Below are 26,134 nucleotides of genomic sequence, written 5' to 3' on the forward strand. Positions count from 1 at the left end.
AGGCTTGCCACACCATACTGTAATGCTCATTGTCCCTTGTCCTATCATTCACCTGCATATTCCTCTTCAAAGACTCAATCATACAAGGCCACTGGAAAAGGAACAGGATCTTTTATAAGGAACCACACAAGTAATCCTTCTGTGTTTGAAGGTCTGGGTTTTATGTTAGCAACTTCTCATTCCCAAAAGGAGGACTGTCGCAGACGGAATATGAGTCAACTAAAACTCACACTTCAGCTTAAATAAAGACTGAGGTTTCTGCCATATCTTCAGTAATAGATTGAATGACCTGGGCTAAAATGACCCCTTTTTTGGGTTTGGGATTTTTGTTGGGTTTTGTTTGCTAACCAGATTTAACACGGCCAGTTCCCAGACTGTTTCACTGCTAAGCCCCACATTTACCTCAGCGCAGAAGAAACTTCCCAAGGGCTAGAAGAAACAGCTGAGGATGACAAGGCAGTGCACATTTTTAATGTATAAAAATTAGCAAATAAAATTCCATCATTGAAAACATTATATTTAAAACTTCGCAGTTTTACTACTTATGCAAGAGAGATTTGACTGTTGAGAAAGAATCTTGGCACAAATAATAGAAAATTTCAGTGCAAAAATCATATGCAGATAGGCACCAAGTGTCAGGTCTGGTACTAAAAGCTCAGCCTACAGATTTGTACAATTCCTCTGGTTGCTTGAAATTGCTCAAATAGGACAATCATAGCTTGCAGTGGGAGTTTGTCCTAAGAAAGACTGCAGGAGCAGTAACTATCTGTTACACATGAAGGAAGTATAAGAAAAAATGTAGGATAAGAAGCAGGAATGTTACATTTGAAAAAATCGGGATGGATTTGGCATTCCAACTACTGCAGGTATGCTAGAAGAGCCTTGATATAAATGCAGCTTTTCTGGCCAAGAGGCTTAAAAGAATGCCTGGGTAATATTTTACTGATCTGCCTTTTTAAATATCCAGAACTACACTGGAGAGGTCAAGCAGATCACTAAGTACAATGCGGTTTGAAATGTGTGCAGCTGTCTAGAAGGCTCTCCATTACTGGGGTGGACCTTTTTATTTAATGCCGAGACAAAAGTATGGTAAAATGCTCCAATTTTTAACAGTACTTGGCCAAAAAGAGCAATGTATTCTTTTTATTTGTGCAGCTTGAGTGGCCTATGGATTTATTTTTTTAAAGTTGTTAAAAGCTGTAAAGCTTATCCATTTATATGCTGGCATCATCCCTGTTGAAAAGCAGAGGAAAACAAAGTTGTGCCATCTGTTACTAATTTGCATCCCAGTTCTGACAGCCACATTGCACTGCTGCAGGATGGTTGAGCTCCTGATGAAAAAGCTCTGCTCCAGCCTTCCCTCCAGTCCTCTGCCTTCTACAGCGTCACTCAGAATGAGCCAAGAATCATTCTGGCCAAAAATCTTGGGTGGGGAAGGTGGTAAAGAAGGGATTTCCTTTTGTATTATAAGGTCAAGGCAAGGCAGAGCTATAACCTGGGGAATTATTAAATGAAAAGTTCATTCTGTCTATTAGCATGTAGTAAAGGTACGCACTTTAATTTCCATTCCAGTAATTGCTTTCAGCTCCTTAGGAATTAAATGAATTAAATAGTAATGAATTAGCATTCTACTTTGCATTTCTCTCTGTAGCATTTATTTGAAATACAGCTAGGAAAATGGCATATATAATAATGTCTGCATGGCTCTAGATAGGGTTTATTAGGTTCAGCACAGCTGAAAATCTGTTTCAGAAGTACATCTTGGAAGATCAAATACATCTCCAAGGTTTGTATTTTTTAGTGCAGCTGCTCTTATCATGTACTCTGAAAGCATGAGTCACAAAGCTAATACTGACAAAAAGCAAACAGAACAGGTTTGACCTCTCTTAATTTAATGTTTTGTGTGCAGAGACCCTTCACGTCTTCTGAGACCAGAAAGATACAAAAGGCGCTTTCAGAGCCAAGCTGGCACTTCTGTTTCATTAATTTTCTTCCCTAATTGGCTAGACGGGGTTTGAGTGAAACTGTGCCCTTTTGAAAGATTCAGGTTTAATCCTGCCTCACACAATCCAGCAAGAATCATCAGCTTTTGGAATTGCCCATCCAAATTCACTATTTGAAAAAATTGTTTTCTAGAACAATCACTAATACTTCTACATGTTACAGTGTACAGTACACCCAAGTAGTTTTCTGCAATACAGATTTTTCATTCGTGTAGCTTTTTGTATTAGCTGAATAGTGGTATAGCCTGCTATTTTGGATGAAATCACAAAACACAATGCATAAACTATTGTGTTGTTCTTCTGCTGTGCAATTATAATTTTTTTCTTGCACACATTATAAGCCAATGTATTTTGGGAGATTTTTATAACATATTGTAACCCCATATTTCAAAGAAGAGCCAGTGTGATATTAAAATAATGAGTTTAATAAAGCAATAGTTGCAACATTTGGAAATAAAAATATTTTGATTGATCCCTCTATGTAGGCTACATTATAATTTAGCTCAACTTTCAGCAATAACTGCCATCTTAATGCTTATGTCTGATTTGGGCACCCTTTTTATTTTTGAGGTTCCAGTTTAAGTGATTCATTTCTAGAATGATAATGGGAAAACATGCCAGTCATTTGAGAAAAATTACTTCACTGATTTTGTGGAGCAATAGTTTGGTCTGTCCAGATTAGACACTACAAATTTAGCAGAAGTAGCTTTTCTCTGTTTGCTTGTTTCAAACAAGGCATATGTCTTTTGCTGTTCTTGAGGAAAATTTTACATAGGGCAAATTAGCTACCCTATGTAAATAAAATTAATTCACTAGTTATTAGAAAACTCACTAAAATTTGTAGACAGGCCTTCTGGGGGTTGGACGTGTACTGTACCTGTTCCAATCTGTGGTTACGGATTTCTTCTGCAGCTGGTCCTCCTGGCTGCTTTGAAACACAAATCAACAACAAGGGGAAATAAAGGTTTGCGCTCTGGAGACAGAGGCTATCCAACTCCTTGAAGAAAAAGTCTGTATCTTTGATCTCAAGCTGTGTGGTACGGTCAACACGCTGGAGGGAAGGGATGCCATCCAGAGGGACCTGGACAGGCTTGAGAAGTGGGCCTATGTGAGAAGTTCAACAAGGTCAAGTGCAAAGCCCTGCACGTGAGTCGGTGCAATCCCAAGCACAACTACAGGCTGGGCGAGGAATGGATTGAGAGCAGCCCTGAGGAGAAGGACTTGGGGGTATTGATTGATGAGAAGCTCAACGTGAGCTGGCAGTGTGCGCTTGCAGCCCAGAAAGCCAACCGTGTCCTGGGCTGCATCAAAAGACGTGTGACCAGCAGGTCGAGGGAGGTGATCCTGCCCCTCTACTCTGCTCTTGTGAGACCCCACCTGGAGTACAGCATCCAGCTCTGGGGGCCCCAGTACAGGAGAGAGATGGAGCTGTTGGAGAGAGTCCAGAGGAGGGCCACAAAGCTGATCAGAGGGCTGGAGCACCTCTCCTATGAGGACAGGCTGAGAGAGCTGGGGTTGTTCAGCCTGGAGAAAAGAAGGCTCCGGGAAGACCTAACTGCGGCCTTCCAGTACCTAAAGGGGGCCTACAGGAAAGCTGGAGAGGGACTGTTTATCAGGGAGTGTAGTGAAAGGACAAGGGGTAATGGGTTTAAGCTGAAGGAGGGTAGATTTAGATTAGATGTTAGGAAGACATTCTTTACTGTGAGGGTGATGAGGCACTGGAACAGGTTGCCCAGAGAAGTTGTGGAGGCCCCATCCCTGGAAGAGTTCAAGGCCAGGTTGGATGGGGCTTTGGGCAACCTGGTCTAGTGGAGGGTGTCCCTGCCCGTAGCAGGGGGGTTGGAACTAGATGATCTTTGAGGTCCTTTCCAACCCAAACCATTCCATGATTCTCCTTCCAGGAAGCCAGAGACCAAGGTGAAATGAAGTGTTGCAGAAATGTGTTCTCACTGTCTGAAATACACTGTGGTCCAATTTGCCTCATGTAGGCTCCAGCTGTCTAACAGGCCTAAGCTCTGCTTTTTTCTCTTTCTTTTTTATTTACAATGAACAGTGATTAAGAGACACTTCCATTGAACAAATCATTTCCTCGTTAAATTAAACAAGAGACTTTATCAAAATGGTCTTCTGTGACAAACAGCTTCTTACCAAAGCACTATTCAACTTTGGAAACATGAAATATTATGACATTAAAATTGATACTAGCTGTAATTGAAACAGCTGTACAATTGAGACTATATGCCCATTTACTGAAATCTCTTTCAAAAGGTCATTATAGTCAATTTACTGTATAGTGATCTCTGCAATCCCTTGCCATTTAAACATTGTACATGGCCACATGCATACCAAACTGGATTAGTTTCAGGCAAAGTCAGAGTCCAGGGTCCTGTGATAAAAAGGAAAACTTCTCATTAAATAAAAAACTGAAAAAAAAGTCCACAAAAGAATTGCAGCTTTTATTCCAGGAACAAATTTGAGGTTTTTATGGAAGAAAAAAACAAAAAGCCTTTTTTTGTAGGTCACAAGACAGCCTGCAGCACTACTGTGCTAGATCAGGTTAACTGTACCAGGCTGGGTAAGGTGTACAATGACCTCACTTCAGCTCTGGGCTATCAAAGGAGCAGTGGATTGATCAGCCTTTACATGAAAGGAAGCAGCTTTTTAAAATGTGCTTGAGACTAATATTATATTCAACTATTTGCACTTGATTAGACTTGCCACTGAAGCCTATATTTTTCCCTTATTGGGGATGGGGTAGTCATATTGCTTAGTTGTCTATTAAAATTCCTTGATATTAAGAGTAAGCAGTTAGAGCATTCCAACATTCTGTCTTAGTTTACAATTTGATGATAAATTTGCTTGCCAGAATTGCTACTTTCTGTATACAAGCCTTTTCATTCTCTCTAGTCTTTGAAGAAACGCTAAATGATTTTGAATTTTCTCTCTCCATTTTGTGCTTTCAGCCAGAGAAGTCAAAGAAACGTAATGTCCTCTGAATGTTTTTTGCAAAATTTTTTTACATTTCAGAAGTGGCAAAATGAAACTTAATTGAAACTTTGTACAGCCAATTCCAATTCATGCAGACATGGAAAAATTCAGTTTGAGAAGGAGGAAGTGAGTAAAAGAATTAGAACATAGGAGTTCATCGGTTTTTACAGATACGCCTACAAAACTATAATGTTAAAAGCAAACAGATAACACTACCTCATAGCTAAGTATATTTAGGGTTACAATGAACAATGTTCCGAAATGGGTGTTTTTACTAATTTGCTTGGACTAGAAGGACCATAACCAAAGCTGTAGTTGTGGAAGTCCTGGCCCAAAGAATTATGGCAATTTGTGCTCTTACTGCTTTCCTCTCTCAGGGAGCTGTTGTAAGTTACCTCACCACCTTCATCCACTTCACCACAAAGTAAGCAGTAGTAGGCTCCCTGGCAGAACAGGAATGACTTCAACTTCCACAACCATCTGTGCACTTAATATTTGATTGCAGCCAAAGGGCCTAAATTGTTCACAGGTTACCAAAGACAAAGCTGAAGAGTATGTTAGATAGAGCAGCATGCATTAAAAGTGTAAGGCCACAATGAAAGTTAGAGATTAAGTACAAATAATTATTAGTAAATCTATTAACTACAGAATGTCATTTAAAACAGAGTAGATACAGTCTTTTCTTGAACAGCTTGAAATTTTACCTGATCATTAAATCACCTGTCAATTACATGAAACATTCTGAAAAGCTTAATACACAAGCTTTTTGGGTATTTCCCATGTAAATTCTTCTCTCCCGAAGTGCCCATAACATGCTGTTTTTTGATAGATCGGCTTCTTCAAATCCAGCTCCCTTAATTAAAAAAAAAAAAAAAAAGAAAAAGAGAAAAGCAAGTGTTACACTTAACTCTACTCCAGTGTATTTATATCAGTGGGATAACCAGTGTTATCCCTGGAAGAAAGACAGTAAAACCTAGGTGTTGTTCCCTTGCCCAATCACGCGGATTTACAGCAGGAAAGATAGTGAGATGATGGTTTCAATTTTAAAATGACTAGAAACTGCCAGCTTTCTTCAAATGTATCAGAGATGTGGTAAGTATGCAGTTAGGCTTTATAAAGCATTACAATGCAGAAGCATTACAATTGGAATAAAGTTCAGCTATACCTGTGCAAGCATCAATGTGTTTTCTGTTATTGCAAGTGTAATATAGAATATTTTCTAATGCTACTGTGCCAGAAAGACAATGGTGATCTCAAAAGAAGCAGCCAAAGATGATGATCTAGTAGACTGAGTAACTGTGGACGTTTAACTGCTTATATAGATGCACAAATTCACTCTTTAGAATAGTGCTTAACACTGATTATGACTAGATAAATAATGAAGGTGCAAGTCATGATTATTGCTTTTTAGCCTCATAATATAGCAGATTGCAGCTCTGCTAAATGGTTAGCCACAGGGATCTACATAGAAGTTTCTTTTCATTTCATGAAAGGCCTGAAACATTTTCTTCTGCTTGGGCTTTCTTCTATTTGGTATTATGTTGTTTAATTACCTTTGAAAGCACATTTAAAATAGATGATTCGTATTGTAAGCTGCTGGAGAGAAAATTGGTGGAGGAATGGCAAAGTAAGGAAAGAAACTCAAACACTAACAGGATAATGAATGTTTCAGATGGTGAAGGGATTACACATTCTTGCACTTACGGGGTCATTTATGATGTACAGCAGCTAAGTCCTGTTTCAGGTAATATTTTGTGCAACATGATCACATGCTCTAATGGCTACTACAGTCATTCAGGCATCACACTAATACAAAAGCCATCGAAATGTGAGTTCTGACTAAATGAAAAGTAAGACATCATGAAGTACTTTGGTGCACAGTTGATTAGAATGGATAGCCAGCGCCATTTACAGGATTTTTAAAATTGTGAGGTAATGTTTAACAATTATATATTCACTAAACAATACTCATGTTTTTGCCTGCTTTCCTCCCTTCTTACTGCCTTCACCACTTCCAAGGGTATGATAATGTATTGTAAAAACGTAGCATTTTTGAGCACGCTAAATCAAGGGAAGTGTCTGGGAACCACCACACAAATTACTGATGGCAATGAACTGCCATAATGACAAAGGCAAAGAAGAGTTTTGATTATACTTGTGAACTGATAACACTTTGAAAATATTACCTAGCAACAGAACTTGCCAGAACGCCTTGCATTATCTCAGACTATTAAAAATATGTCAGCTCTACTCTCAGCATATATGTTCAGGGAACATTCTGAAAAACTGCAAAAGGCTAGGTACATCAGCAAAATGTTGATATAGCTTGTCAGAATGTCTTTCCTTTTTTTAAGGAAAAAAAGAGACTTCGTATTCCCTAACACATTGACATTTCTCCCCTCAGAGTCAAATACACTCAAGATTCCTCTGGAATATAGAGACTAGAGTGATATTAACAGCTCTGGATTTCAAAGATAAGTGAATAATTAAAAACATTTTCCTCAAACAGTGAGGTCGCTAATACATATGTTTTAGCATTTTTGAACAGAGGTTTTAAAACCCACATTGCTCTAAGTGACAAACTGGTTTCTCTGTGCATGGAGTCCATTTCTTGCTGCTATCTCAGGCTTGAGCTCTCTTGTCAATTTCACAGAGCTTAATAAAGGGTGAACTCACTGTGGCTGCTCCCTTAAAAAAAGGAAAGAGATAGTGTTTCTCTCCATTAGTTGCATATTTCATGAAATTTTTAAGAAGTCCAGCCTGTCAAGTTCTGCAGGACTGAGAAGATGAGCCTGTACCTTTAGGTCTTAGGAAGCTGCACTACAAATGGGCAACAAGCTCTACCTCCTAAAATTTCACATAAAGACTGATATGAGTTAGTCACAAAAGGAAGAAAAAGGACAAATGCTAGGGTCAAATTATAGCTCCCTGGAATGTAGGTGAGTAATTGCAGATAAGGACAGGTCTGATCTGCTTCTTTCCTCCAGCCCTTTCTTCTCTCAAAGGGTAATTCCCATGCTTCTTTAAGTGTAAGGATAGTGTTTGTCAAAAAGACTTGTTTTTCAGGTCCAGAAATATTCCAGAAAGAAATAGAGTTGTGTTGGCTGCAAGAGGCAATGCAAGTAGGTTTGGGTTTTCTTATCCTCTCTGGCTTTTCTTATCCTCTGACTGCACGGTAGCCTCAATGATGCTTCTAATCACAACTGAATTTTCACTTTGAGACAGCTCATCTCACGGCAGGATTTTTTTCCTTGTTCTGTTTTTACAATGCATGCAGTATTTCAATGGCTTACCAAATCTTAAGACAGCATTTAAGAAACTTGAATTTCTTTTTAACTAAGTTTAGTTGACTTCAAACAGGCTGCATGAGACTGCATGACAACTAGAGCCAGACTGTCAGTGTTCAGTTTTTCTGATGCAGTAGGTAAGTTACACTTAACATCTCATGAAGGAGGTAGTCACTGAAGGGTGTTTTTTTCTCTTCTGAGCTAATGGCCAATATCCTCAGAACAGCAACAGCAAATACCTTACTGCCACTATTGTGGCAGGGTGACAGCTTCTGTGCACCAGCAAGGGCAAATTACAGCACATAATGTCCCACTCACTTCAATAGGATTGCTTGTGAAGTGAGAACACCAGAGCCTTTCCATCTTGAACCTTTCCATCTTGTGGCAGATGTCTCACAAGTTGTTGCCACCTAAAGATCAAAGGCAGGGAAGCCATACTTCCGCTGGTACTTCTTTCAGAAAGAGCCAGTATTTCTGGTGCCCTAAGGCAGGGACTGGGAGCTAACACACCCTGTAAACAGACTGGAAAGCCTAACTACATCTAATGTTAAATTTTAGTTCTACTTTACCAACCACACTACCACCTGGCTAAGGAACTGCAACGCAGCACACTACCAGGGTTGCTGAGAGATATAACATGGTATCGTTTAGACCAGTTTTACTTATTCAGTACATTTTGTGACCAGATTTATGAATTGGCCCTTGTACGTTGTACTGGGTGCATGGGTGAGGGAAGAGCAGAAATGACAGCAATTATAGATTTATGATGAAGGTGACTTTCATGAGGTTAGGAGCCAGAAACTTTAAACTGTTAGAGAGAGCATTAAAAATATGATTCCCTTCAGTACATACTAATAGCACACAAACCTTATGATAGCTCCAAGGCGTAGATCAAAGTTTTTCTGCACAATCTCAAGCAGTTCTTCTTCAGATCTGTCTGACGTTCCATAATGAAACACTGAGATCGCAAGAGGATGACTCAGACCGATAGCATATGATAGCTGTAAAACACATGCATACAACCCAAACACAGTTAAAACAGTCCTTCCTACTTTTTGCTTAAGAGAAAGAAAAGGCTTATCTTATGTGTCAGGGAAAGATTTTACGCAGACCTTTTCTGCATAAAGAAAGCTGGGAGACATGTTTTTGCTATTTCTCTTTTATGTTAGAAAATTATCTGTTTTCCTCAGAGAATGATCAGCCTGGTGAAATGTCAGATCTAAGTGACATCCCTTAAAAGCAAAAGAGGTACATTCTAATCATCCTCAGATTCTGCCATTCTGTATCTTTCAGCCTCAGCTAGATACAAGGATTTCGTGCCCTCCAGAATGGAAACTGAGATCTACAAACATGTCTGGGGTTTTTTGCTGAGGCAGAGAAAGGTTTATCTAGGACAAGATGAGAAAAAGCTCCATGTTCCTAAAGCACTCACAGACTTTTTTCCCCCAGAGTGAGTTATTTCCATGCGCTCCCTCAAACTTCATCCAGTATTTCCACAAACTTTTTAAAACATAGCTATCACAAGTAAACAACGTAACCCAGGAAGCATTCCCTGTGATTTCACTTCATTCAAAGGAGGACAGAGGAGCTCTACAGCTCCTTTCTGACATCCTAGAATCACATTAGCTTCTTTTTACCACAGCACTGCACGGCAGAGCACTGACAGGTTCTCCTGAAATGTATTTGCTTTTATCATTCATTCCCTTTCCAAAATACAGTCCTGCTACAGTATAGGCTAACGTACACTTTATTTTCTTCCATCATGGTGTATTTGGACGAAAATAAGTTTTGCTTGAATGTCACTAGGCGACACAAACCCTTCTGTGGCTTTCACCAGTCTTCCTCATTGTGTCTGCTTTCTACAGATTTCAAGAACAGTCCAATGGCTCAGTTCTATCTATATACTTCTTAGTAACCAAGAATTTATTTTTGTTAGAAACTGCCCTAATCATGACTGTCTTCCCCTTAGCTAATTTGAGATCATGCTAAGTCTGTTTTTCATCAACCAATAAGCGGACAGTTCTATGTCATGCTAAATAAATAAATAAATAAATAAATGGTACTTGTGATAGCATACAGCTAATTAGTCCATGGTTCCCTCCGTTATCCATTTTGCTCTTTCATGGAAAGGGTAGTTAGCATGGAAACAATATCCATAGCACAGCCAGCTCAATTGTCAGCCTCAGTGGAAGCTGGCAAGGTCTCAGTGTAGCACACAGGCACTAATGGGCTGAAAACACTTCGGCATTTCCCCTTGACACATTTTTCCTTTTGTTAATCTTTAATCCAGGCTTCTGTGACTTCACAGGACATTTGCTTTTCTGTTCTCCTGTCCTCCTCTCTCCTCCCATATTACCTTCATTGCTAATATATGACATTGCCATAGTTTGCTGTTAACAAAATCAATCTTGCCTTGTCTAGAGTCAGGCCCAGGCATTTAAGGAGGGTCTCTGGGAATTACTGGAATAACAACATTCCACCTAACTCGAGAATTAAGACAGTGATGTATATGTTCAAAAATGCCACTCAAAATGCACATACCAAGAAATCAGAAGTTTGTTTTCTGTCCCCTCAGAAAAAAAAATCAACAATTTGCTAACCATCACTATTTGTGCTTGGCTTATTCATTATCTCCCTTTTCCTTGACTAATTCCAAACTTTAAGTTTAATCAGGTATCAAACACATGCACAATATCTACAGGAAGGGGCCTTGTTCCTAATTGGGAAGTCTGGATACTATGTCATTGAGCATAACCACATCCAGTGGGCCTCTCTTCTGGTCTCTGGAGAAAATAAAAGGTTCTAAACACACCTGTGCAGCAAAGGATCAGGCAGATGCTTTTTTACTGTAGTATTTTGTTGCACTGGGTTACATAGCAGCTACTCAGAATAAGTATGTGTATAGACTAGTATTGCAAACTGCCTAGACAAACCTCAATTGTTTAGCATTCACGCTGCGTTCATGTTGGTGAAACTGTCCAGGGATCAATAAAACACCTCTTTTGACTTCTTAGACTTAGTAGTTCCAAAAACTCATGCACAAGAAAGGAAGCGCATATAAGACTAACATATAAGACTAACAAAAGTTGTTCTTGTTTTAAACTCTCAAAAACAATTGAATTTTGCTTTTAGTCACACCTCAAACCATAGCAGTATACTAGGAACACACAGTAGAGACTCATGGTAACTTAAAGGCAGTTTCAAATACAACTTAAAATGGTTTAAGTTACAACTTACATGACCCTATAGTACAGCAAGTTGCACAACTACGTCTAGACACTGCTAACATAACTGTCTGTAATGTGCTGTGCAGCCCAGGTTGGAGTGCTGGGCATGCGTGTGTGTGCAGAGGATCACTAGAGTTGCTGGAAGTAAAGGCAAGGATGATGCAAACAAGTACCTAGACCAGGGATGGCAAGAGTTGGAGAAAGAATACTTCTGAGAACACACTCCTTTTTTCAGGACCATCCTGGCCTGTCTTTTTAGCTTCCCTCATAGGGCTCCTTAAAAACGCACCCCCAAGAGGAACTTCGTAGAGCCCCATTCTAGTATCAGAAATGCTTTTCTGAAACTGGACCCAGGCTGTGATGGTACTATGCATTCTGAGGGGGTGACCACACGAGACAGAATTTCCGTTATGGTGTATTACTTTCACAGTTGCTCTTACCTGGATTAATACTCTTTTACAGAGACCGGCTTTCACCAGAGATTTTGCAATCCAGCGAGCTGCATATGCTGCAGAACGATCAACTTTGGAGGGATCTTTTCCAGAGAATGCACCTCCACCATGGGCTCCCCAGCCTCCATAGCTATCAACAATGATTTTCCTGCCAGTCAGTCCAGCATCACTCTACAGGACAAAAAATTGAATATATTCATAAGACACAACAGTTTATCCAATCCCATACTAGGTTATTTGGTACAGCTTTGTTTTGTATTTGCCACAGATATGATTCATTGTTCACAGTGTTCACCTTCACATGCAATTGTTGGATGAATGAGGTCTACATGACTGAAGCATTTTTCAGAGATGTACTAAGCTGACTGTGCTCCAGTCACTTTTGAAGACTGATAAGAATGTGGCACAACTGTAAACATCATAAAAAGTGTGCTCCCTTCAAATCAGCAATCATGAAATACTGTCTCTGGATTACTGGCCAATGACTTCACTCAGTAACACTTGATGGAGGCCAAGAATTTTGAGGGACAAAAGCCTTCCTGAAAAATAGATCACATATGACCTAAAAGGTTAACAAGCTTCACTTAGATACACATAATAAAGGGGAAGCAGGGACTTCACAGAGTTGCAGCTCAGTGCTCAGACTACTGAGAAATTCTAGCTGATTTCACCTTAATGGTCCACTAGTGGCACGAGGACCACTTGGTACTACTCTTCTTTCTTCTGCCTGCCTGCCTGTGTCCCCAATAATGGAGTCCCACCCTCGTGCACGGACGTTTGTCTGCTTCCTACAACTTGATGAGCTGATCCAACTTGTTCAACCAGCAGAGAATTACTGCCTTTCTGTCAGATTAGCAAAGCTGGTGACTGCAAGCTGATAAATGAACTCCAGAGTATTGAGAAACTCCATCCTGAAAGAGGATAAACTGCATTAATCCACTAATTTTAAATCCCCAAATAAGTAATATGGGAGTAAAACTGACATTTATTCTTCAATGAAGGTGGTCTCCCACCCAAAGCACACTTGGTAGTTTTAATCCTTCACTGAAATCTTTATACAAATTTTTTTTACAAAACTAGACAGTTGTGTGTAACAAATTTTTTTCAATTTCATAGCAATGACCTGCTTACCTAGTACCAGCACCTGGAAAGCAGAATACATGTCAAACTCTAATGAGTATTGAGACTGTTGTGGTTTAACCCAGCAGGCCGCTAAAACTCACAGCCGTTTGCTCACTCTGCCCCTCCCAGTGGGATGAAGCAGAGAATTGAAAATGGGGGGGGAATCATTGGTTGATATAAAGACAGTTTAATAGGACAAACAAGAAGATTAATAATAATAACAATAATAACAATAGAATATACAAAACAAGTGATAAACAGCACAATTTCTTACCACCTGAAGTAAATGCCCCGCAAGACCCTGAGCTGCCCTGCCTTCCAGCTGACCCCCCCAAGTTATATACAAAGCATGATGTCATATGGTACGGAGTATCCCTTTGGCCAGTTTGGGTGAGCTGTCCTGGCTGTGTCCTCTCCCAGCTTCTTGGGTGCCCCCTGCCTTCTCATTGGCAGGGCAGTATGAGAAGCTGAAAAGTCCTTGACTGCTTGGCAACAACTAAAAACATCAGTGTGTTATCAACATTATTCTCATCCTAAATCCAAAACACAGCACTATACCAGCTACTAGAAAGAAAATTAACTGTATCCCTGCTGAAACCAGGACAGAGACTTAATACATTAAGGTCTTCCTTGAAATTTGTTCAGCTTTCTGAATAATTTCAATGTAGAAGATCAGATCTGTAGTTATTTCTGGGTTTGATTTTTACTGTGAAAATGAAGAGATACTTCCAGTTAGGCATTTTAGTGTATAACTTAAAGGCTGGCTTTTGATCATTTAAAATACTTTCTGGAAGAAAGACAAAGATCCAACAATCTGCATTTGGCTGTCCAAGCAGGTACATCTTCAGTTTAGATGCCAGCTGTCCCGTAGGAAAACTCCAGTAGAAATGACTGAGGCTTCCTTAAAAATGTATAGACTTTCTTGGTTAAAGGTATACCAGTTCATTGCAAATGTTCAATAGAACATTTAGAAGCATGTGGCAAAGTAGAATCCAGGTCTCTTTAGGCTGTCCTCTTTCAAAGTACCATACCTTAGGACCACCTTCTACAAACTTTTCACTTGGAAGTAGATGATAAATTGTGCCCTCATCAAGATACTTCTCTGGAATGACTTCTTTAACAACTTTCTCCATTAGCTCCTTCTGTATTTGTTGTAGAGGCATGTCTGGGGCGTGTTGTACTGAAATCACAAGTGTGTGCACTCGGATGGGCTCCACTGCACCATTAGTCTCCTTGTATTCCATTGTGACCTAGAGAGAAGAGAAAAAAAAAAAAAAGCAGAGTGAACACAAGGCCAAGAGCACCAGTCTGAAAAATTAAAATTAACCTCACACTTATTTTCTGCAGCAAAAATTAAACAGATGAAGGGAAATGGGATGAAAAATGATGGATTGTTGCCTAGGCTTAAAATCACTGTAAGAAACAAAATAAAAATACAGATAGTACTGAAGGACCATTACCAAAATAGTTGGCTAGAGGATATTACATGTATCAGCACAGAGAAGCAAAATAACAACAAGAAAGCTACAGAAGCCTAAGATTTTACTGGCAGATGCTAAAATTGTTCACGGTTTGGCATTTAACATAACTTCGAACAGTGAAACACCAAAGTAAAGGCAAAATAACTTTTGGAGGACGCTGCTAAAATGAGGAACTGCAGATCATGACGTGACAGGCTGTATCCTTTGCCACCTATTGCACGGCTTTTATGTACATGCAAATATATACTGGTGTTGCTCCATCCATACATTGCATCCATGTATTGGCTTTCTTACAGACTAAGAAGACCTCTCTACTTTCCCACCCTTCAAAAATGCTTGGATAGGTACATCATAAAAACCAGTGTATTCACCTGTTCTATGCACTGCTGACAAAAGGTAGGGACACAGTCCCTGTTGCACTGCAACAACTGCAGCAGTGTAACTAAATGCAGCTCATCCTCACTAAGCAACAGAAATTCAGACAAAAACACCTTGCTGTCTTGGAAATCACACATGTATAGCTTTCCTTTCCTCTCCTGCACATTTCACAGCCTGGAAGACAGAGAACTTACTGCCTTTGAGACTGCCAAAGTGCATTGCTCTTACAGTAGGCTCAGTGACTCATCCACTCAGCTCTGCAACACAGCTGTCAGGGGCTCTGACCACTGATCAAACATAGTATATATGAGGTTTGAAACAAAACATCCCTGTTTTAACCGAGAAACCATAGCACTATCCCAGTTCATGCTTCTAGAATGTTGATATTTATTCAGAAAAAAACCAGCTGATTGTCAGTAACTTGTTAATCTTCTTAATCTCCAGGGGAAAAGAAAAGAAATACAAGTGTGATTTTGAAGAAGCCTGCTAAGACACTGATAGAATAGTTTAAACAAACCATGTGTGCTATATACAAATGTACCATATGAAACTCACACCACCTTGAAATGTGAAAATGACAACAGCATTTTTACTAAACATGAATTCTGATTTAGCAGCAGACAGGGTAAATGATTTCTATTGTTCCTCACCATTACAGTTTATGCATCTATGTTACAAACCTGTGTTTTGCCATCTGGTCTAACCCAGGGCCATGTTCCATTCCGTTCCAGAGCCTTTATTCTTGCAGTCAGTTTGTGTGCCAGGAGGACTGTTAAGGGCATACATTCTTCAGTTTCATCAGTGGCATAGCCAAACATCAAACCCTGCATTGAGAAAGATAGAACTGCACTGAAAAACAGGTAAGCCACTCATTTCCATGTTCTCTTTCCATTTCTGCACCTGTCTTTCCCACATAGTACTTTAAAACCACCCAAGGCTAGAAAGAGACAGCAAGAACATGCAAGGTGAATACACTTTGTCATATAACCAGCCTCAAATAACATTTATGTATCTGCATGGACAAGAATCAGAGCTACAGCAGGGTCTGGTTCCCAAGAATGACTCTGCCTTAAGCGTCCATAAGAATCCACTGCAAAGGCTTAATAGACAAAAAAGCTCATAAAGACTGCTCAGTCTTCTCCCCACACATGACAACTAAAATAACAGAGCATGTGATGCCTAAGAAGTAAAACCAGGCTACCCAAATGACTTGAAAGACCAGAAACTGACAGCTACTGATAAATACACACACACATATATGTATATATATACACTTTAATTTTAGTTCTATCCAGTAAGGCCACTGGGTATAGAAAAAGCCACTGGGAAAAAATATTGAAGGCTGTATTACTTTTTTGCACTACTGGTGATTAAGAGAGTGGACAGTGTTTAGCTGCTAATTCTTATACTTTGCACAATAGCTTTTAAGGAAATGCTCTGGTCCAACACAATTCTAACTGTTTGTGCATCAACTAAATCTGAGTAAGTGCCTGGAATTAAGTCCCATTACCTGATCCCCTGCTCCAATGTCATCGTCACTCTTGCCATGGGAGACAGCATGCTTGATCTCTTTACACTGTTGTTCTAAGGCTACTAAAACTGTGCAAGTCTTATAGTCCAGTCCTAGTGAAGGGAGTTTTGTAAAGTTAGGTCATACATTCTTGAGAGTTCACAAATTGCTAGAGAAGTTTTTAGGGATTATCTAGTTACCTTGACTAAAACTTTTAAAACTCTAATCATGTAAGCTTTCTAAGGTTTTGTATTGCTAATAGAAGCAGACAACCAGGACATTTATGTAACAGTCTCAGGATGAGGGCAGGTTAGTGGTACTAGTTGAAACTTGAGCTCTTGAAACTGAGAGGATAAGTATAATCCTACAAGCTACTCCACCAAAGCTTATTACATTGCTTATCATGATTAGGGTTCAAACCACTTAGGTATTAAAGCTGGGAGAGGAGAGTGGAAAAAGTTACCAGAAACTAGTAGTCAGTTTTTCTTGTAGTAGGTTCCAGGGTTCGATAGAATTAGAGAAAAGCTGTATAGGTCATGCATGAAAAGAGAAGACTGAAGGGGAATAGTCACATAAGGGGTTCAACTGCTGAAAGGAAGCTACTTTGGGAAATATGGTAAGAATACATAAAGAATTCCTTTGGGTGTGAACTTCAAGTTTCATAGGTGTAGGCACCCCAAGGACAAGGAACATCAGTGTTAAAGATTTCACCGTAGACACCTGCAGATGTAACCACCCTCTGACATTTGTGCAAACATTACTGCTTCTGCATCAGAGAAGCAAGAGGTACCTGGCACTTTAAAGAATAAGCCTTTTTCAAGTATGCCAACTTAAAATAGCTTCTTCAATAGCAGGCACTGAAAAGTCCATTTCAACATCTGTGCAGTTTTCTACTAGGCCTAGATACACATTTAATTTTATTTTCCGGAAGATCACAAAAACATGCATACTTTGGTCAGATGCAGAACAGACCCAAGAATGAACATATGAAGAATCTCACTCACCTTTGGAAGACTCATCATACCCTATCCTCTCAAGGGTCTTTCTTACAATTTGTTGGTAATCTACTACAGCTCGGGATGTGATCTCTCCACAAAGCAAAATCATTCCAGTTTTTGCTACACACTCTGCAGGAAAAAGATAAACCATCAGAATTTTACTGCTGCTATTTTACAGTTAAACAGGGAGATTCTGAAGATGGTTCTATGAACAAAGAATTACTCATAGGGGAAACTACTAAAAAAGCTTTAGCATACATACAGGTCTGTGTGCAATCACTCTTCTTTTCAGCTGTTACGAACATTAAAATGCCTGCATGGGGAGGGGTGATCTTACCCAATTGTCCTATCTCCACGGTGGCCAGCAGCAAATGTCTACAAGAACAGATCAAGTATACATTGCTATTTCTGCAAATACTTTCCTGGTCTCCAAGAATTTCAGCTCAGGATCTTCCTGAAGCTAAAGGGACATCATATATTAACATGACATTACCAGTCTTTGATAGATCTTTGTTACAGGAATTCACCCAGTTGCCCTTGGAAACCATGAAAACTTAGCATCTAAAGTATCCTGGACCTAGAAGCAATGCAACTTCATTACAAATTTTGTGCAGAATAATTTCATATTTTATTTCATTGTTTGTTTCAAGCATCCACCTGGCCTCCAAACTCTTCTGGTTTGTGTTAATACATGTACCAAACAATCATGAAAAATTCACCACATCAGCAGAACCTATCAACTGTATAGCTCTATTTCATATCTAATTAAATCCTCTCTTTTCCAGACTGAGGAGGCTTAGGCTATTCACTGAAAGATGTTGTGCAGCTATGATCATATTTGTTACTCTTGCCATACAATCTTACTATAGCCTTTTTTGGGATGGGGAAAGAGAAACAAATTGCCTACAGTATTCAAGACAGGTAACCATGGATTTATATGACCTAATGATGTTCTCAGCTCACTCCATTCCTCTCCCAGCAAGCGTTAACAGTCAGCTTGGGTTTTTACTGCTAGAGAGCACCAACTCTTTTCACAGAAACATATGTCTATTACAATCCCAAGATCTTTCTTCTGAATGCTTGCAGTGAACTGCAAACCTTACTTTCTCTACATGGAGATACAATTGCCTTGCCCCTTGCATTAGCCTACACTGAATTTCATCCATCACTTTTATCATCCAGTCACCATCTCATTTGAATAACTTTGTTTGATTTCAGGATTAAGTATTGCAGGCAGAAATACGCTATAAAATTGCACGACTATGGACTGCAGCATCACATAAAGATAATCAAGCTAGCTTTAATTGGCAGCTTAGCTTAGATAATCCAGACAAGCAGTTGAGAACCTAGCACAGGGCAAGCTTTCTCTGGTTGTCTGCAAGAGGAATTAGTCTATATTGAACTATTAAGCTACATCCTAGCTGGCATGGTATCTCTGAATTACACTGTGGACACAGTGAGAGTCCATAATAATACAGTAGCCCTAAATGTATACAGCACATCAACCCCAGGTAGTGATACCACTACAGTGCAGGGTATCCTTGTACCATTATTTTCACACTCAGTCTTGTGCCCCTGCTCTACTGACCAGCAGTGCTCTTCCTGTCTACTGCACCCTAGCAGACCACCTACACGTGCAAAGGAAGCATGTATGGTGCTTTGAATCCTGCAGTGGGGGAAGAGACCCTATATTACAGGTGTGAGGCAGAGAAGAATGGCTCTCAGCTTTTCCAGTGTGGTTGCTACAAAAAGGGGACGCCTCTGTGGAAGAACACAAAATTAGGGAAACTGGGGCTTAGAGAGATGGAAGAATAAGGCTGCAGTCACCACCAACAGTCCCTAGAAACTCTCCCAGGCCCATTACAGCCAAGCAAAGCTTGATGGTGATGCAAGACTTCATGGCACGATGATGCTTTCCCAGGATGCGACAGGATGCGGCTTTCCCACAATGTGGCTATCAGGAAAAGAAAGATTCATCTTGCTGCCTTTGACTGCTTTCCATCCTGACTGAAATTTAATTCAACCAAAAGAAAACATAGCTCAGGAGCTTCACTATAGCTGCAACTTTTAAGTAAGCCCAAGCAACACCCCCATCTGCTCTACCCAAGAGAAAGTTACCATATAAGGTTTTGGGCTCTTCACTGGGAGGTGATTTCTTACATGTTGAAGTATCCTCAAAAGAATATTTTGAACAACATTAGCAGGTAGACACTTCCACCTTTGTTTTTGTACTCTCTTCGTTTACGGTTAGGTAATTTTCTCTCTTGACTCTCACTTGTTGGGCACACTGGGAAGGACTTTTTTTCAAGAAAATATTTGGCTTCACTTAATTGGAGAGGAAGTAGAATACTTATTCTGCCTTCTGCTTTATTCTACTTACATCCAGTACTCTCTTGCTTGACTTTACTGCTACCCTGTTTGTTGGTAGCACAAGGACAGCCCAGCTCTGTCCTGCTGAAATGAGCTAACGCCAGTGTAATAATTCAGAACTTCATATGCAAAACTTGCTGATCCTAAAAGTCCAAGCAGCAAATAAAACTCAGAGAACCACAGATACATTTTTCTACTGGTAGGTAGACTCTAATTTCAACATCTCCATAAACTACTGTCGTGGTTTAGGCCCAGCCCCCAGCTAAGCACCACGTGGCCACTTGCTCACTCCTCTCTGTGCCCACCCTCCGAGGGATGGGGAAGTGGATCAGAAGAAAAAGGCAAAACTTGTCAGTGGGGATAAGCACAGCTTACTAGGGCATCAATGGAAGAGGGAAATAACAACAACAGTAGTAATAAAAGAATATACAAAGTGGGTGCCACACAATGCAATTTGCTCACTGCCCAGAACCCGATGCCCAGGCTATCCCCGAGCCGTCATCCCTCCTCCCTGGCCAGCTCCCCCCTTTAATACTGAGCATGGTTGTATGGAATATCCCTTTGGCTGTTTCAGGTCAGCTGTCCTGGCTGTGTCCCCTCTCAGCTTCTTGTGAAAATTAACTCTATCCCAGCCAAAAAACAGGACAACTACATTTCATAGTTTTGTAAAATACAGTGTTACAGTGACTTAGTACTTACATAACACTTTGATTTTTTTTTTCCTGAAACTTTGAGGCACGGCCTGTACAACTAAGCAGAAATTCAAATTTTCATCCAGTAAACCCTGAATTGAATGCCATAACTGCTTTCTGTTCTCCAGCCCCCTACATTTTTAGCAAACTCTGTCTGGTCAACCAATTTATCTTTTCCAGACTTACGCTTTAGTGTTACACTCAAGTTTTCTGACTCCAGTCAGCAGTTTTGATACTTTTTTTCCCAACAGATTACAGAAATCAGAGATTTATCTATGTAATCATGTCACATGACAGTCTTCTTTTTCTAGTGAGAGAAACTGATCATGTTTCTCACATCTCTTATGACACATTTTTCAGTCCTTGTAATTTTTGCAGCATTTCTCTGTTAGCATCTCCAGCTTTTCAGCAGTTTTGGAAGCATAACTGCCTGCAACACTGAAATACATGTTCCATCGAGTCTAATACATATGCTAAACCCTCCCCCTACGTCTTCTCACTACTCACATCTACACATCAAGGATCTGATGAGATTTTTCAGACAAAGCATCATATTAGATCACTGTATTTGTGGGATGCAGCTAGTCCTCTGTGCTGTAACTATGGCCTCGATAGCTTGTTCTAACAAAATGACTGCATTCAGAGAGCTCTTTGGAAGCATCCCTTTTCTGTGTCCATTCCTGACTGGCAACCCAGCTCATTCCAATTTGATGATATGTTCTTAGCCTCTGGAAGACATGATGTTGCTAGTGACAATGTCTGTGTAGAATACAGGGTGGTCCTAACAGAAAGTCCCAAGAAAAAGGCAAGCCACTTTGATCAGAATCACATTCAAATGAACTGTGCACTTACCAAGAGCATCACCTTGCTTCTGTAAAGGCACAGTAAATATATATTTAGCACTTCTGGATTTTGAGTTTTAGTAACATGTCTTACTCACCCCATGAAGAAATGCATCTTGACATATACCTTTCCCCAGTTCTCTTTTTCCCTAATATTCTTAAATTCCTCATTGTCATTAGCCCTGTCAATCATAGTTTTCCCTGATACCACTAGCTTCTCCTGATCTATTTCTTACATTTCATAATTTTTAATTTGTACTGCAGTACTATGTATTTCCTTTTTTCTGTTCATTTTTTGCAGATTTTTTCCTGCCTTCCCTTCTCCTCTGAGTCAATATGCCAGAGTTGCCTTCTTGACTGACTGCCAGACAATTGTTGACTGCCAGACAGCTATTGCAAGAATTTTGGATCATGGAATGTTATATCAACAAGGATTACTTGTCGTACTTCATTAATCTGTCTTTCTATCTGTATTGTACTTACCACAGGCAACCTTGGCATCTGGATCAATACTGAGATGAGCATCTAGAACAGCATCACTTATCTGATCACACATCTTATCTAGAAGATAAAAATAAGACAGATATAACATTTCTTTTTGTCATAAAGACAAAAAAGTGATTTCTTAATAAAATTTCATTTCCACTGGGCAAGAGACTTCTCTTTATAGAGCATCTGCCAAGAGGCAATTTTAGCAACTTATACTCTGAGAGGTATGTCTTACCCTGTTTTCACTCCTTTCCTGAAGTCAATCCTAACTGACATTTTACTATCATCTGCACAAGCCAGCAGCCTCCCAGGTGAGAGGACAATGAAAAAGACCTGCAAAGGCATCCTGAAATATTAGTTTCAGGAGAACAGAAGACACAAGAAGTAACTTTGGAAGAAATATTTAAGCTAAGGCCTTTCTGTAGGGCTTTTGCATTCTTCCCCTCTTTATTTTAAACTTTGTATTGCATTTTCTGTGTAAATTACCTATTTTGATCTACATCTTATAACTATAAGAGGTCTGCACTTAAGGCAGTGCTTATCCCTTCACTACCTCCAGTGGGGACCTCTGAGATCTCATGGGTCAACTTTTTTGGATGACAAGAGCCATTGCCCTCCCTGCAAACAGGTACATTAGATTGAAGTTCACTCCCACAATTATCCACAACTATCCAGCTCATTTGAGTTTAGAAAAGCATCTGCAAACATTCTCTCAGGAACAAGCACTGGCCACTCACAAGTTTCCACAGTTATATTTCTGAGTCTTGGTCTTTTTCTTAAGGACAAAAGCACTGGAGAAAAAAGTTTTTACCTGTTCTGTCTTTAGTACCTATGACTTATTGTCCAAGTAAGACCTGAGTATGCCAAACGCATTTGGTTTGTTAAAAGTTAATGAACAATTTAGGGGACAAATTGAGATTTTTTTGTCTTATCGGGGTAACTGAACCAGGTAAAAGCAATCCATATTATTTCTTCAAAAGTACAGCTTTGAAAGGTTGCAGAAACAACAAAGGTTCTGCAGAAACAACATGAGCAACACACATTAATCTTCACCTACCATCATTACTAAAAAAGGTATCCAAAATATGTTCAGCCACACAACTACACAGCTGGATCTACAACACTATCAGTATGAATGAGCCAGATGCCTGTATCATTTGCAACAACCTATGTAATTATTTATGTAATTGCCAGTCTAAAATAACTTCTCTCGCAGGAGTGACTACCATTACATATGTGCATAGGCTTGAGGGCCCAAAAAGGAAGATAATAAAGAAGCGTATCTGAACGTCCACCTTAAGCTACCTATTTACTTTTAAAGATAATCTGCTCTGGAAGCAAGCAAACATCAGAATGAAATTATAAGGTAAGAGTAGAGTTATTCTGTGCCCCAAAAGATCTGTAATTCAATGCAAAGTTTAAATGCAAATTGAATTTAATATGAGAACTTTAGAGTAATATCTTCCAGTATAATCTAAAAGCAAGGAAAAGTGAAACATGCTAGCCTGTAGCTTTGAATGGGTGAGCCATTGCGCCATCAATACTCAAACACAAACTAAAACCAGGCTAAAAGCAAAGCACAAGAGCTGAAAATTTTATTGCCCCTTTTACTCACTCAGGCTACAGTGATCTCAGTGTTGCGTGAGATTTGCTTCTGGAGGTGCATAGGTCTTTTCTTCACTGGCATGATTTTCAGAATCTGAATCAGCAATTTCAGTACCTTTATGTTTCGTTTCTATAGTGTTCTCCCCAATCAAGCTGAAGCTAATTTAACTGTACATTACGTAAGCATTTGCAAACTAAGTCCAATAATTTAGAGTCTCAGAAAAAAAAGCAAAACAGCAAAAAAAAAGCCAACTTAATAGCTGTAAAGCCTGTCTTCAGCTATTTGTACTGCATTGATCCCCAGCTCAAGCATTATCTTACTGAAATTTCTTACTAGTGTATTTACTCAGAGAATCAGAATCCTGCTCAGTTACTTAACTTATATTGCACCTTCACTGATAAAAATTGACCACAGTTTGAAGACACAAGGACATAGGATGAAAGACAGAAGCATCATGTGGTCATAATTTCACACCCAGAAACAATTTGTGCAATCAAGTAGAATATCAGTAATGCCAAGTTCCAAAGTTTGTCATCCGGCTAGTTTGTCAACAACCCTGAGGCAAACGGAGTCCTGAAGATTGCGAAATGGATTCACACCAGAGGATCCGATGCTCAAGCAGGAATGGCATAACCTGGAACAACTGATAAGTTTTATTGCCTTCAGCTATTTGCAACATTGCAACATAAGATGCAGTTTTTTAAAGCAAAGAAGTGGCTGTGGTGCTTCAAGATACGATGCTACATGCTGCAGGGATCTTGCAGCTATTGGACGGTTCACTAGGGGCTGGGTAGACAGATTAATATAACTGGTCTCATACAGTGCCCTTCCCACCTAAAGAGTAAGAATCCTGAGAATACAGATACACAAGAAAAACTCAGCTGCAAACCTTCAGTGTTTGACATCACCCTCATTTTCTCACTATTAGGCTTTTTGTCTTTCCTTCTACTATGGAAAAAATAAGACATAATGTTATTTTTAGTCTTAACGTTAACATTAACATGCTTCTCCATAAAAGGAATGGTTGCTACCTTTACTGTAAATTTGAGTCACTAGCATGTCTGCTGGAGATCCAAACTTCCTCCAGCCATCAGTTAACATAGCTTCTAGATATATATTTGTGTAAGTAAAGCTGTGTGAAAAATAGCTCAATTTAATGAACAGCGATTAGAGCTGAAGCATTGCCTTGCAGTCCCAGACCTGGAAAATACAATGACTTTGTACAACCTACAGCATATGTAAACTTGTGTTAGGGAGAGCAATGTGGCAAAAGAGGCATATGTAGTATTACAGCAGTATCTGGAATGCAGCTCTGATGAAAATCAATGCTTACTATTCCAAACATTTCAGAAATTCAGAGTTTAATGATCACCTATAATAAACATTTGCATAAAGTAGTATTTTTTCATTACAGAACTAAAAATGAAATTGTAATTCCAGTATATGTGGCAGCTCCAAGTCTACCTGTAGAAGACTCCCTCCACACTTTTTTCTCTCAAGCAAAAGTTTAAAGTTTTCTATACCAGGTTATATTGCATACTAAACAAATAAGACAAATTCTTGTCAAGAAAAGACGCTACTCTGAAGTCTATTCAAAATAATTGGTTCTTCCTTTTCTCCACTGGGGGAGATATGACTGAACTTTCATCAGATAGCATTCCTCAGTGCAAGTACTAATAAAAGCAAAGATTCAATCAGCATTTTTACTTACCAGAATGTCCTTCAGCAACAGATTCTGAGGTAAAAAGAAATCGTTTTTCTTTTTTTGAAGTATGAATTGACATGTCTTGGTATCTTTAGTGAGTCTGCAAATGAGAGACCCAAACTGGACTACAGAACAAGCACAGGCAGAAGGTGAAGTGGAAAGGTTAATGTATCTATGCAAACAGCTGATGTAATTGCTTCTGCGTATTTGTTCCTCAGAAGTCCAATAGATTAAGACTGATCTGTGTGGATTTTACAATGCACTGCTACAGAAACTTTCATAAGACTTTTTTGTTTGGTTAACCTTGGTCCTGCTAAACTCTGCAGAAGTGTAATCGTTATGTGAAATGTGAACACAGCCAAGCCGGAGTTCAGTGCTTTTGCACACATCTCCAAGCCTCCTTTCTTACTCTTTCTTCTACGTGCTAACTAAAAAGCAGTCCAAGATAGTAACACAGCACAGAGATTTTATCTGCATTTGTAAGGGCAAATGATGCTTTCACCTAGGCATAATATCCATACATTGTACTCAGCCGCAGCAGTGAACTGTGCAGAAATGTGTCTCTATGTGAGAACAGATGCTTATAACAGCTCCAGGTGGTAAGCTGTGCTCTTCCTCCCGAATACTATTTGTGTCAGTGGCTAAGTGAAGAGCTGTAGAGCAACCAACAGCATGGTCTGTGGAAACAGCAATAGTGGGTTGATTGTAAGTTACTTTGAATTCTGAGACTAAAGGCTATGCTTTAGCTCAGTAAATCTTAAACTTGTCAATGGTCAGGCTCTCACAATTATTTTTACTGAGCCCTTTTCTCCTACCGTTTGCCTTGATGAAGAGATAGTCACAGGAAACAGCTGGACTCAGGTATCTAAACTCTGCAAAGAAGCGCTGTCCCTTTGGAAGCACTGTTTGCCTTTGGCTTATTTCAGAACACAGTGCAACAGCACACCAGAGCACCTGAGTACAGCACACTGTGGCAAAGCAACA

The 26,134-nt window shown here is 39.6% G+C and overlaps 1 protein-coding gene across 1 annotated transcript; it reads right to left on the minus strand.

Moving 5' to 3' along the window:
• Nucleotides 1-4,350: 4,350 nt before the first annotated feature.
• On the minus strand, nucleotides 4,351-25,360 carry LOC129199396 (S-adenosylmethionine synthase-like). The gene is made up of 9 exons (XM_054809850.1): nucleotides 25,157-25,360; nucleotides 21,834-21,911; nucleotides 17,453-17,575; nucleotides 16,449-16,561; nucleotides 15,619-15,762; nucleotides 14,111-14,329; nucleotides 11,946-12,128; nucleotides 9,146-9,279; nucleotides 4,351-5,844 (listed from the first exon to the last, which is right to left on the minus strand). The coding sequence occupies exons 1-9, from the start codon at nucleotides 25,227-25,229 to the stop codon at nucleotides 5,742-5,744; spliced, it is 1,170 nt and encodes a 389-aa protein (XP_054665825.1). The 5' UTR covers nucleotides 25,230-25,360; the 3' UTR covers nucleotides 4,351-5,741.
• Between the last annotated feature and the right edge of the window lie 774 nt (nucleotides 25,361-26,134).

The sequence above is a fragment of the Grus americana genome, chromosome Z (genome assembly GCF_028858705.1).
Source record: "Grus americana isolate bGruAme1 chromosome Z, bGruAme1.mat, whole genome shotgun sequence".
Lineage (NCBI taxonomy): Eukaryota > Metazoa > Chordata > Aves > Gruiformes > Gruidae > Grus > Grus americana.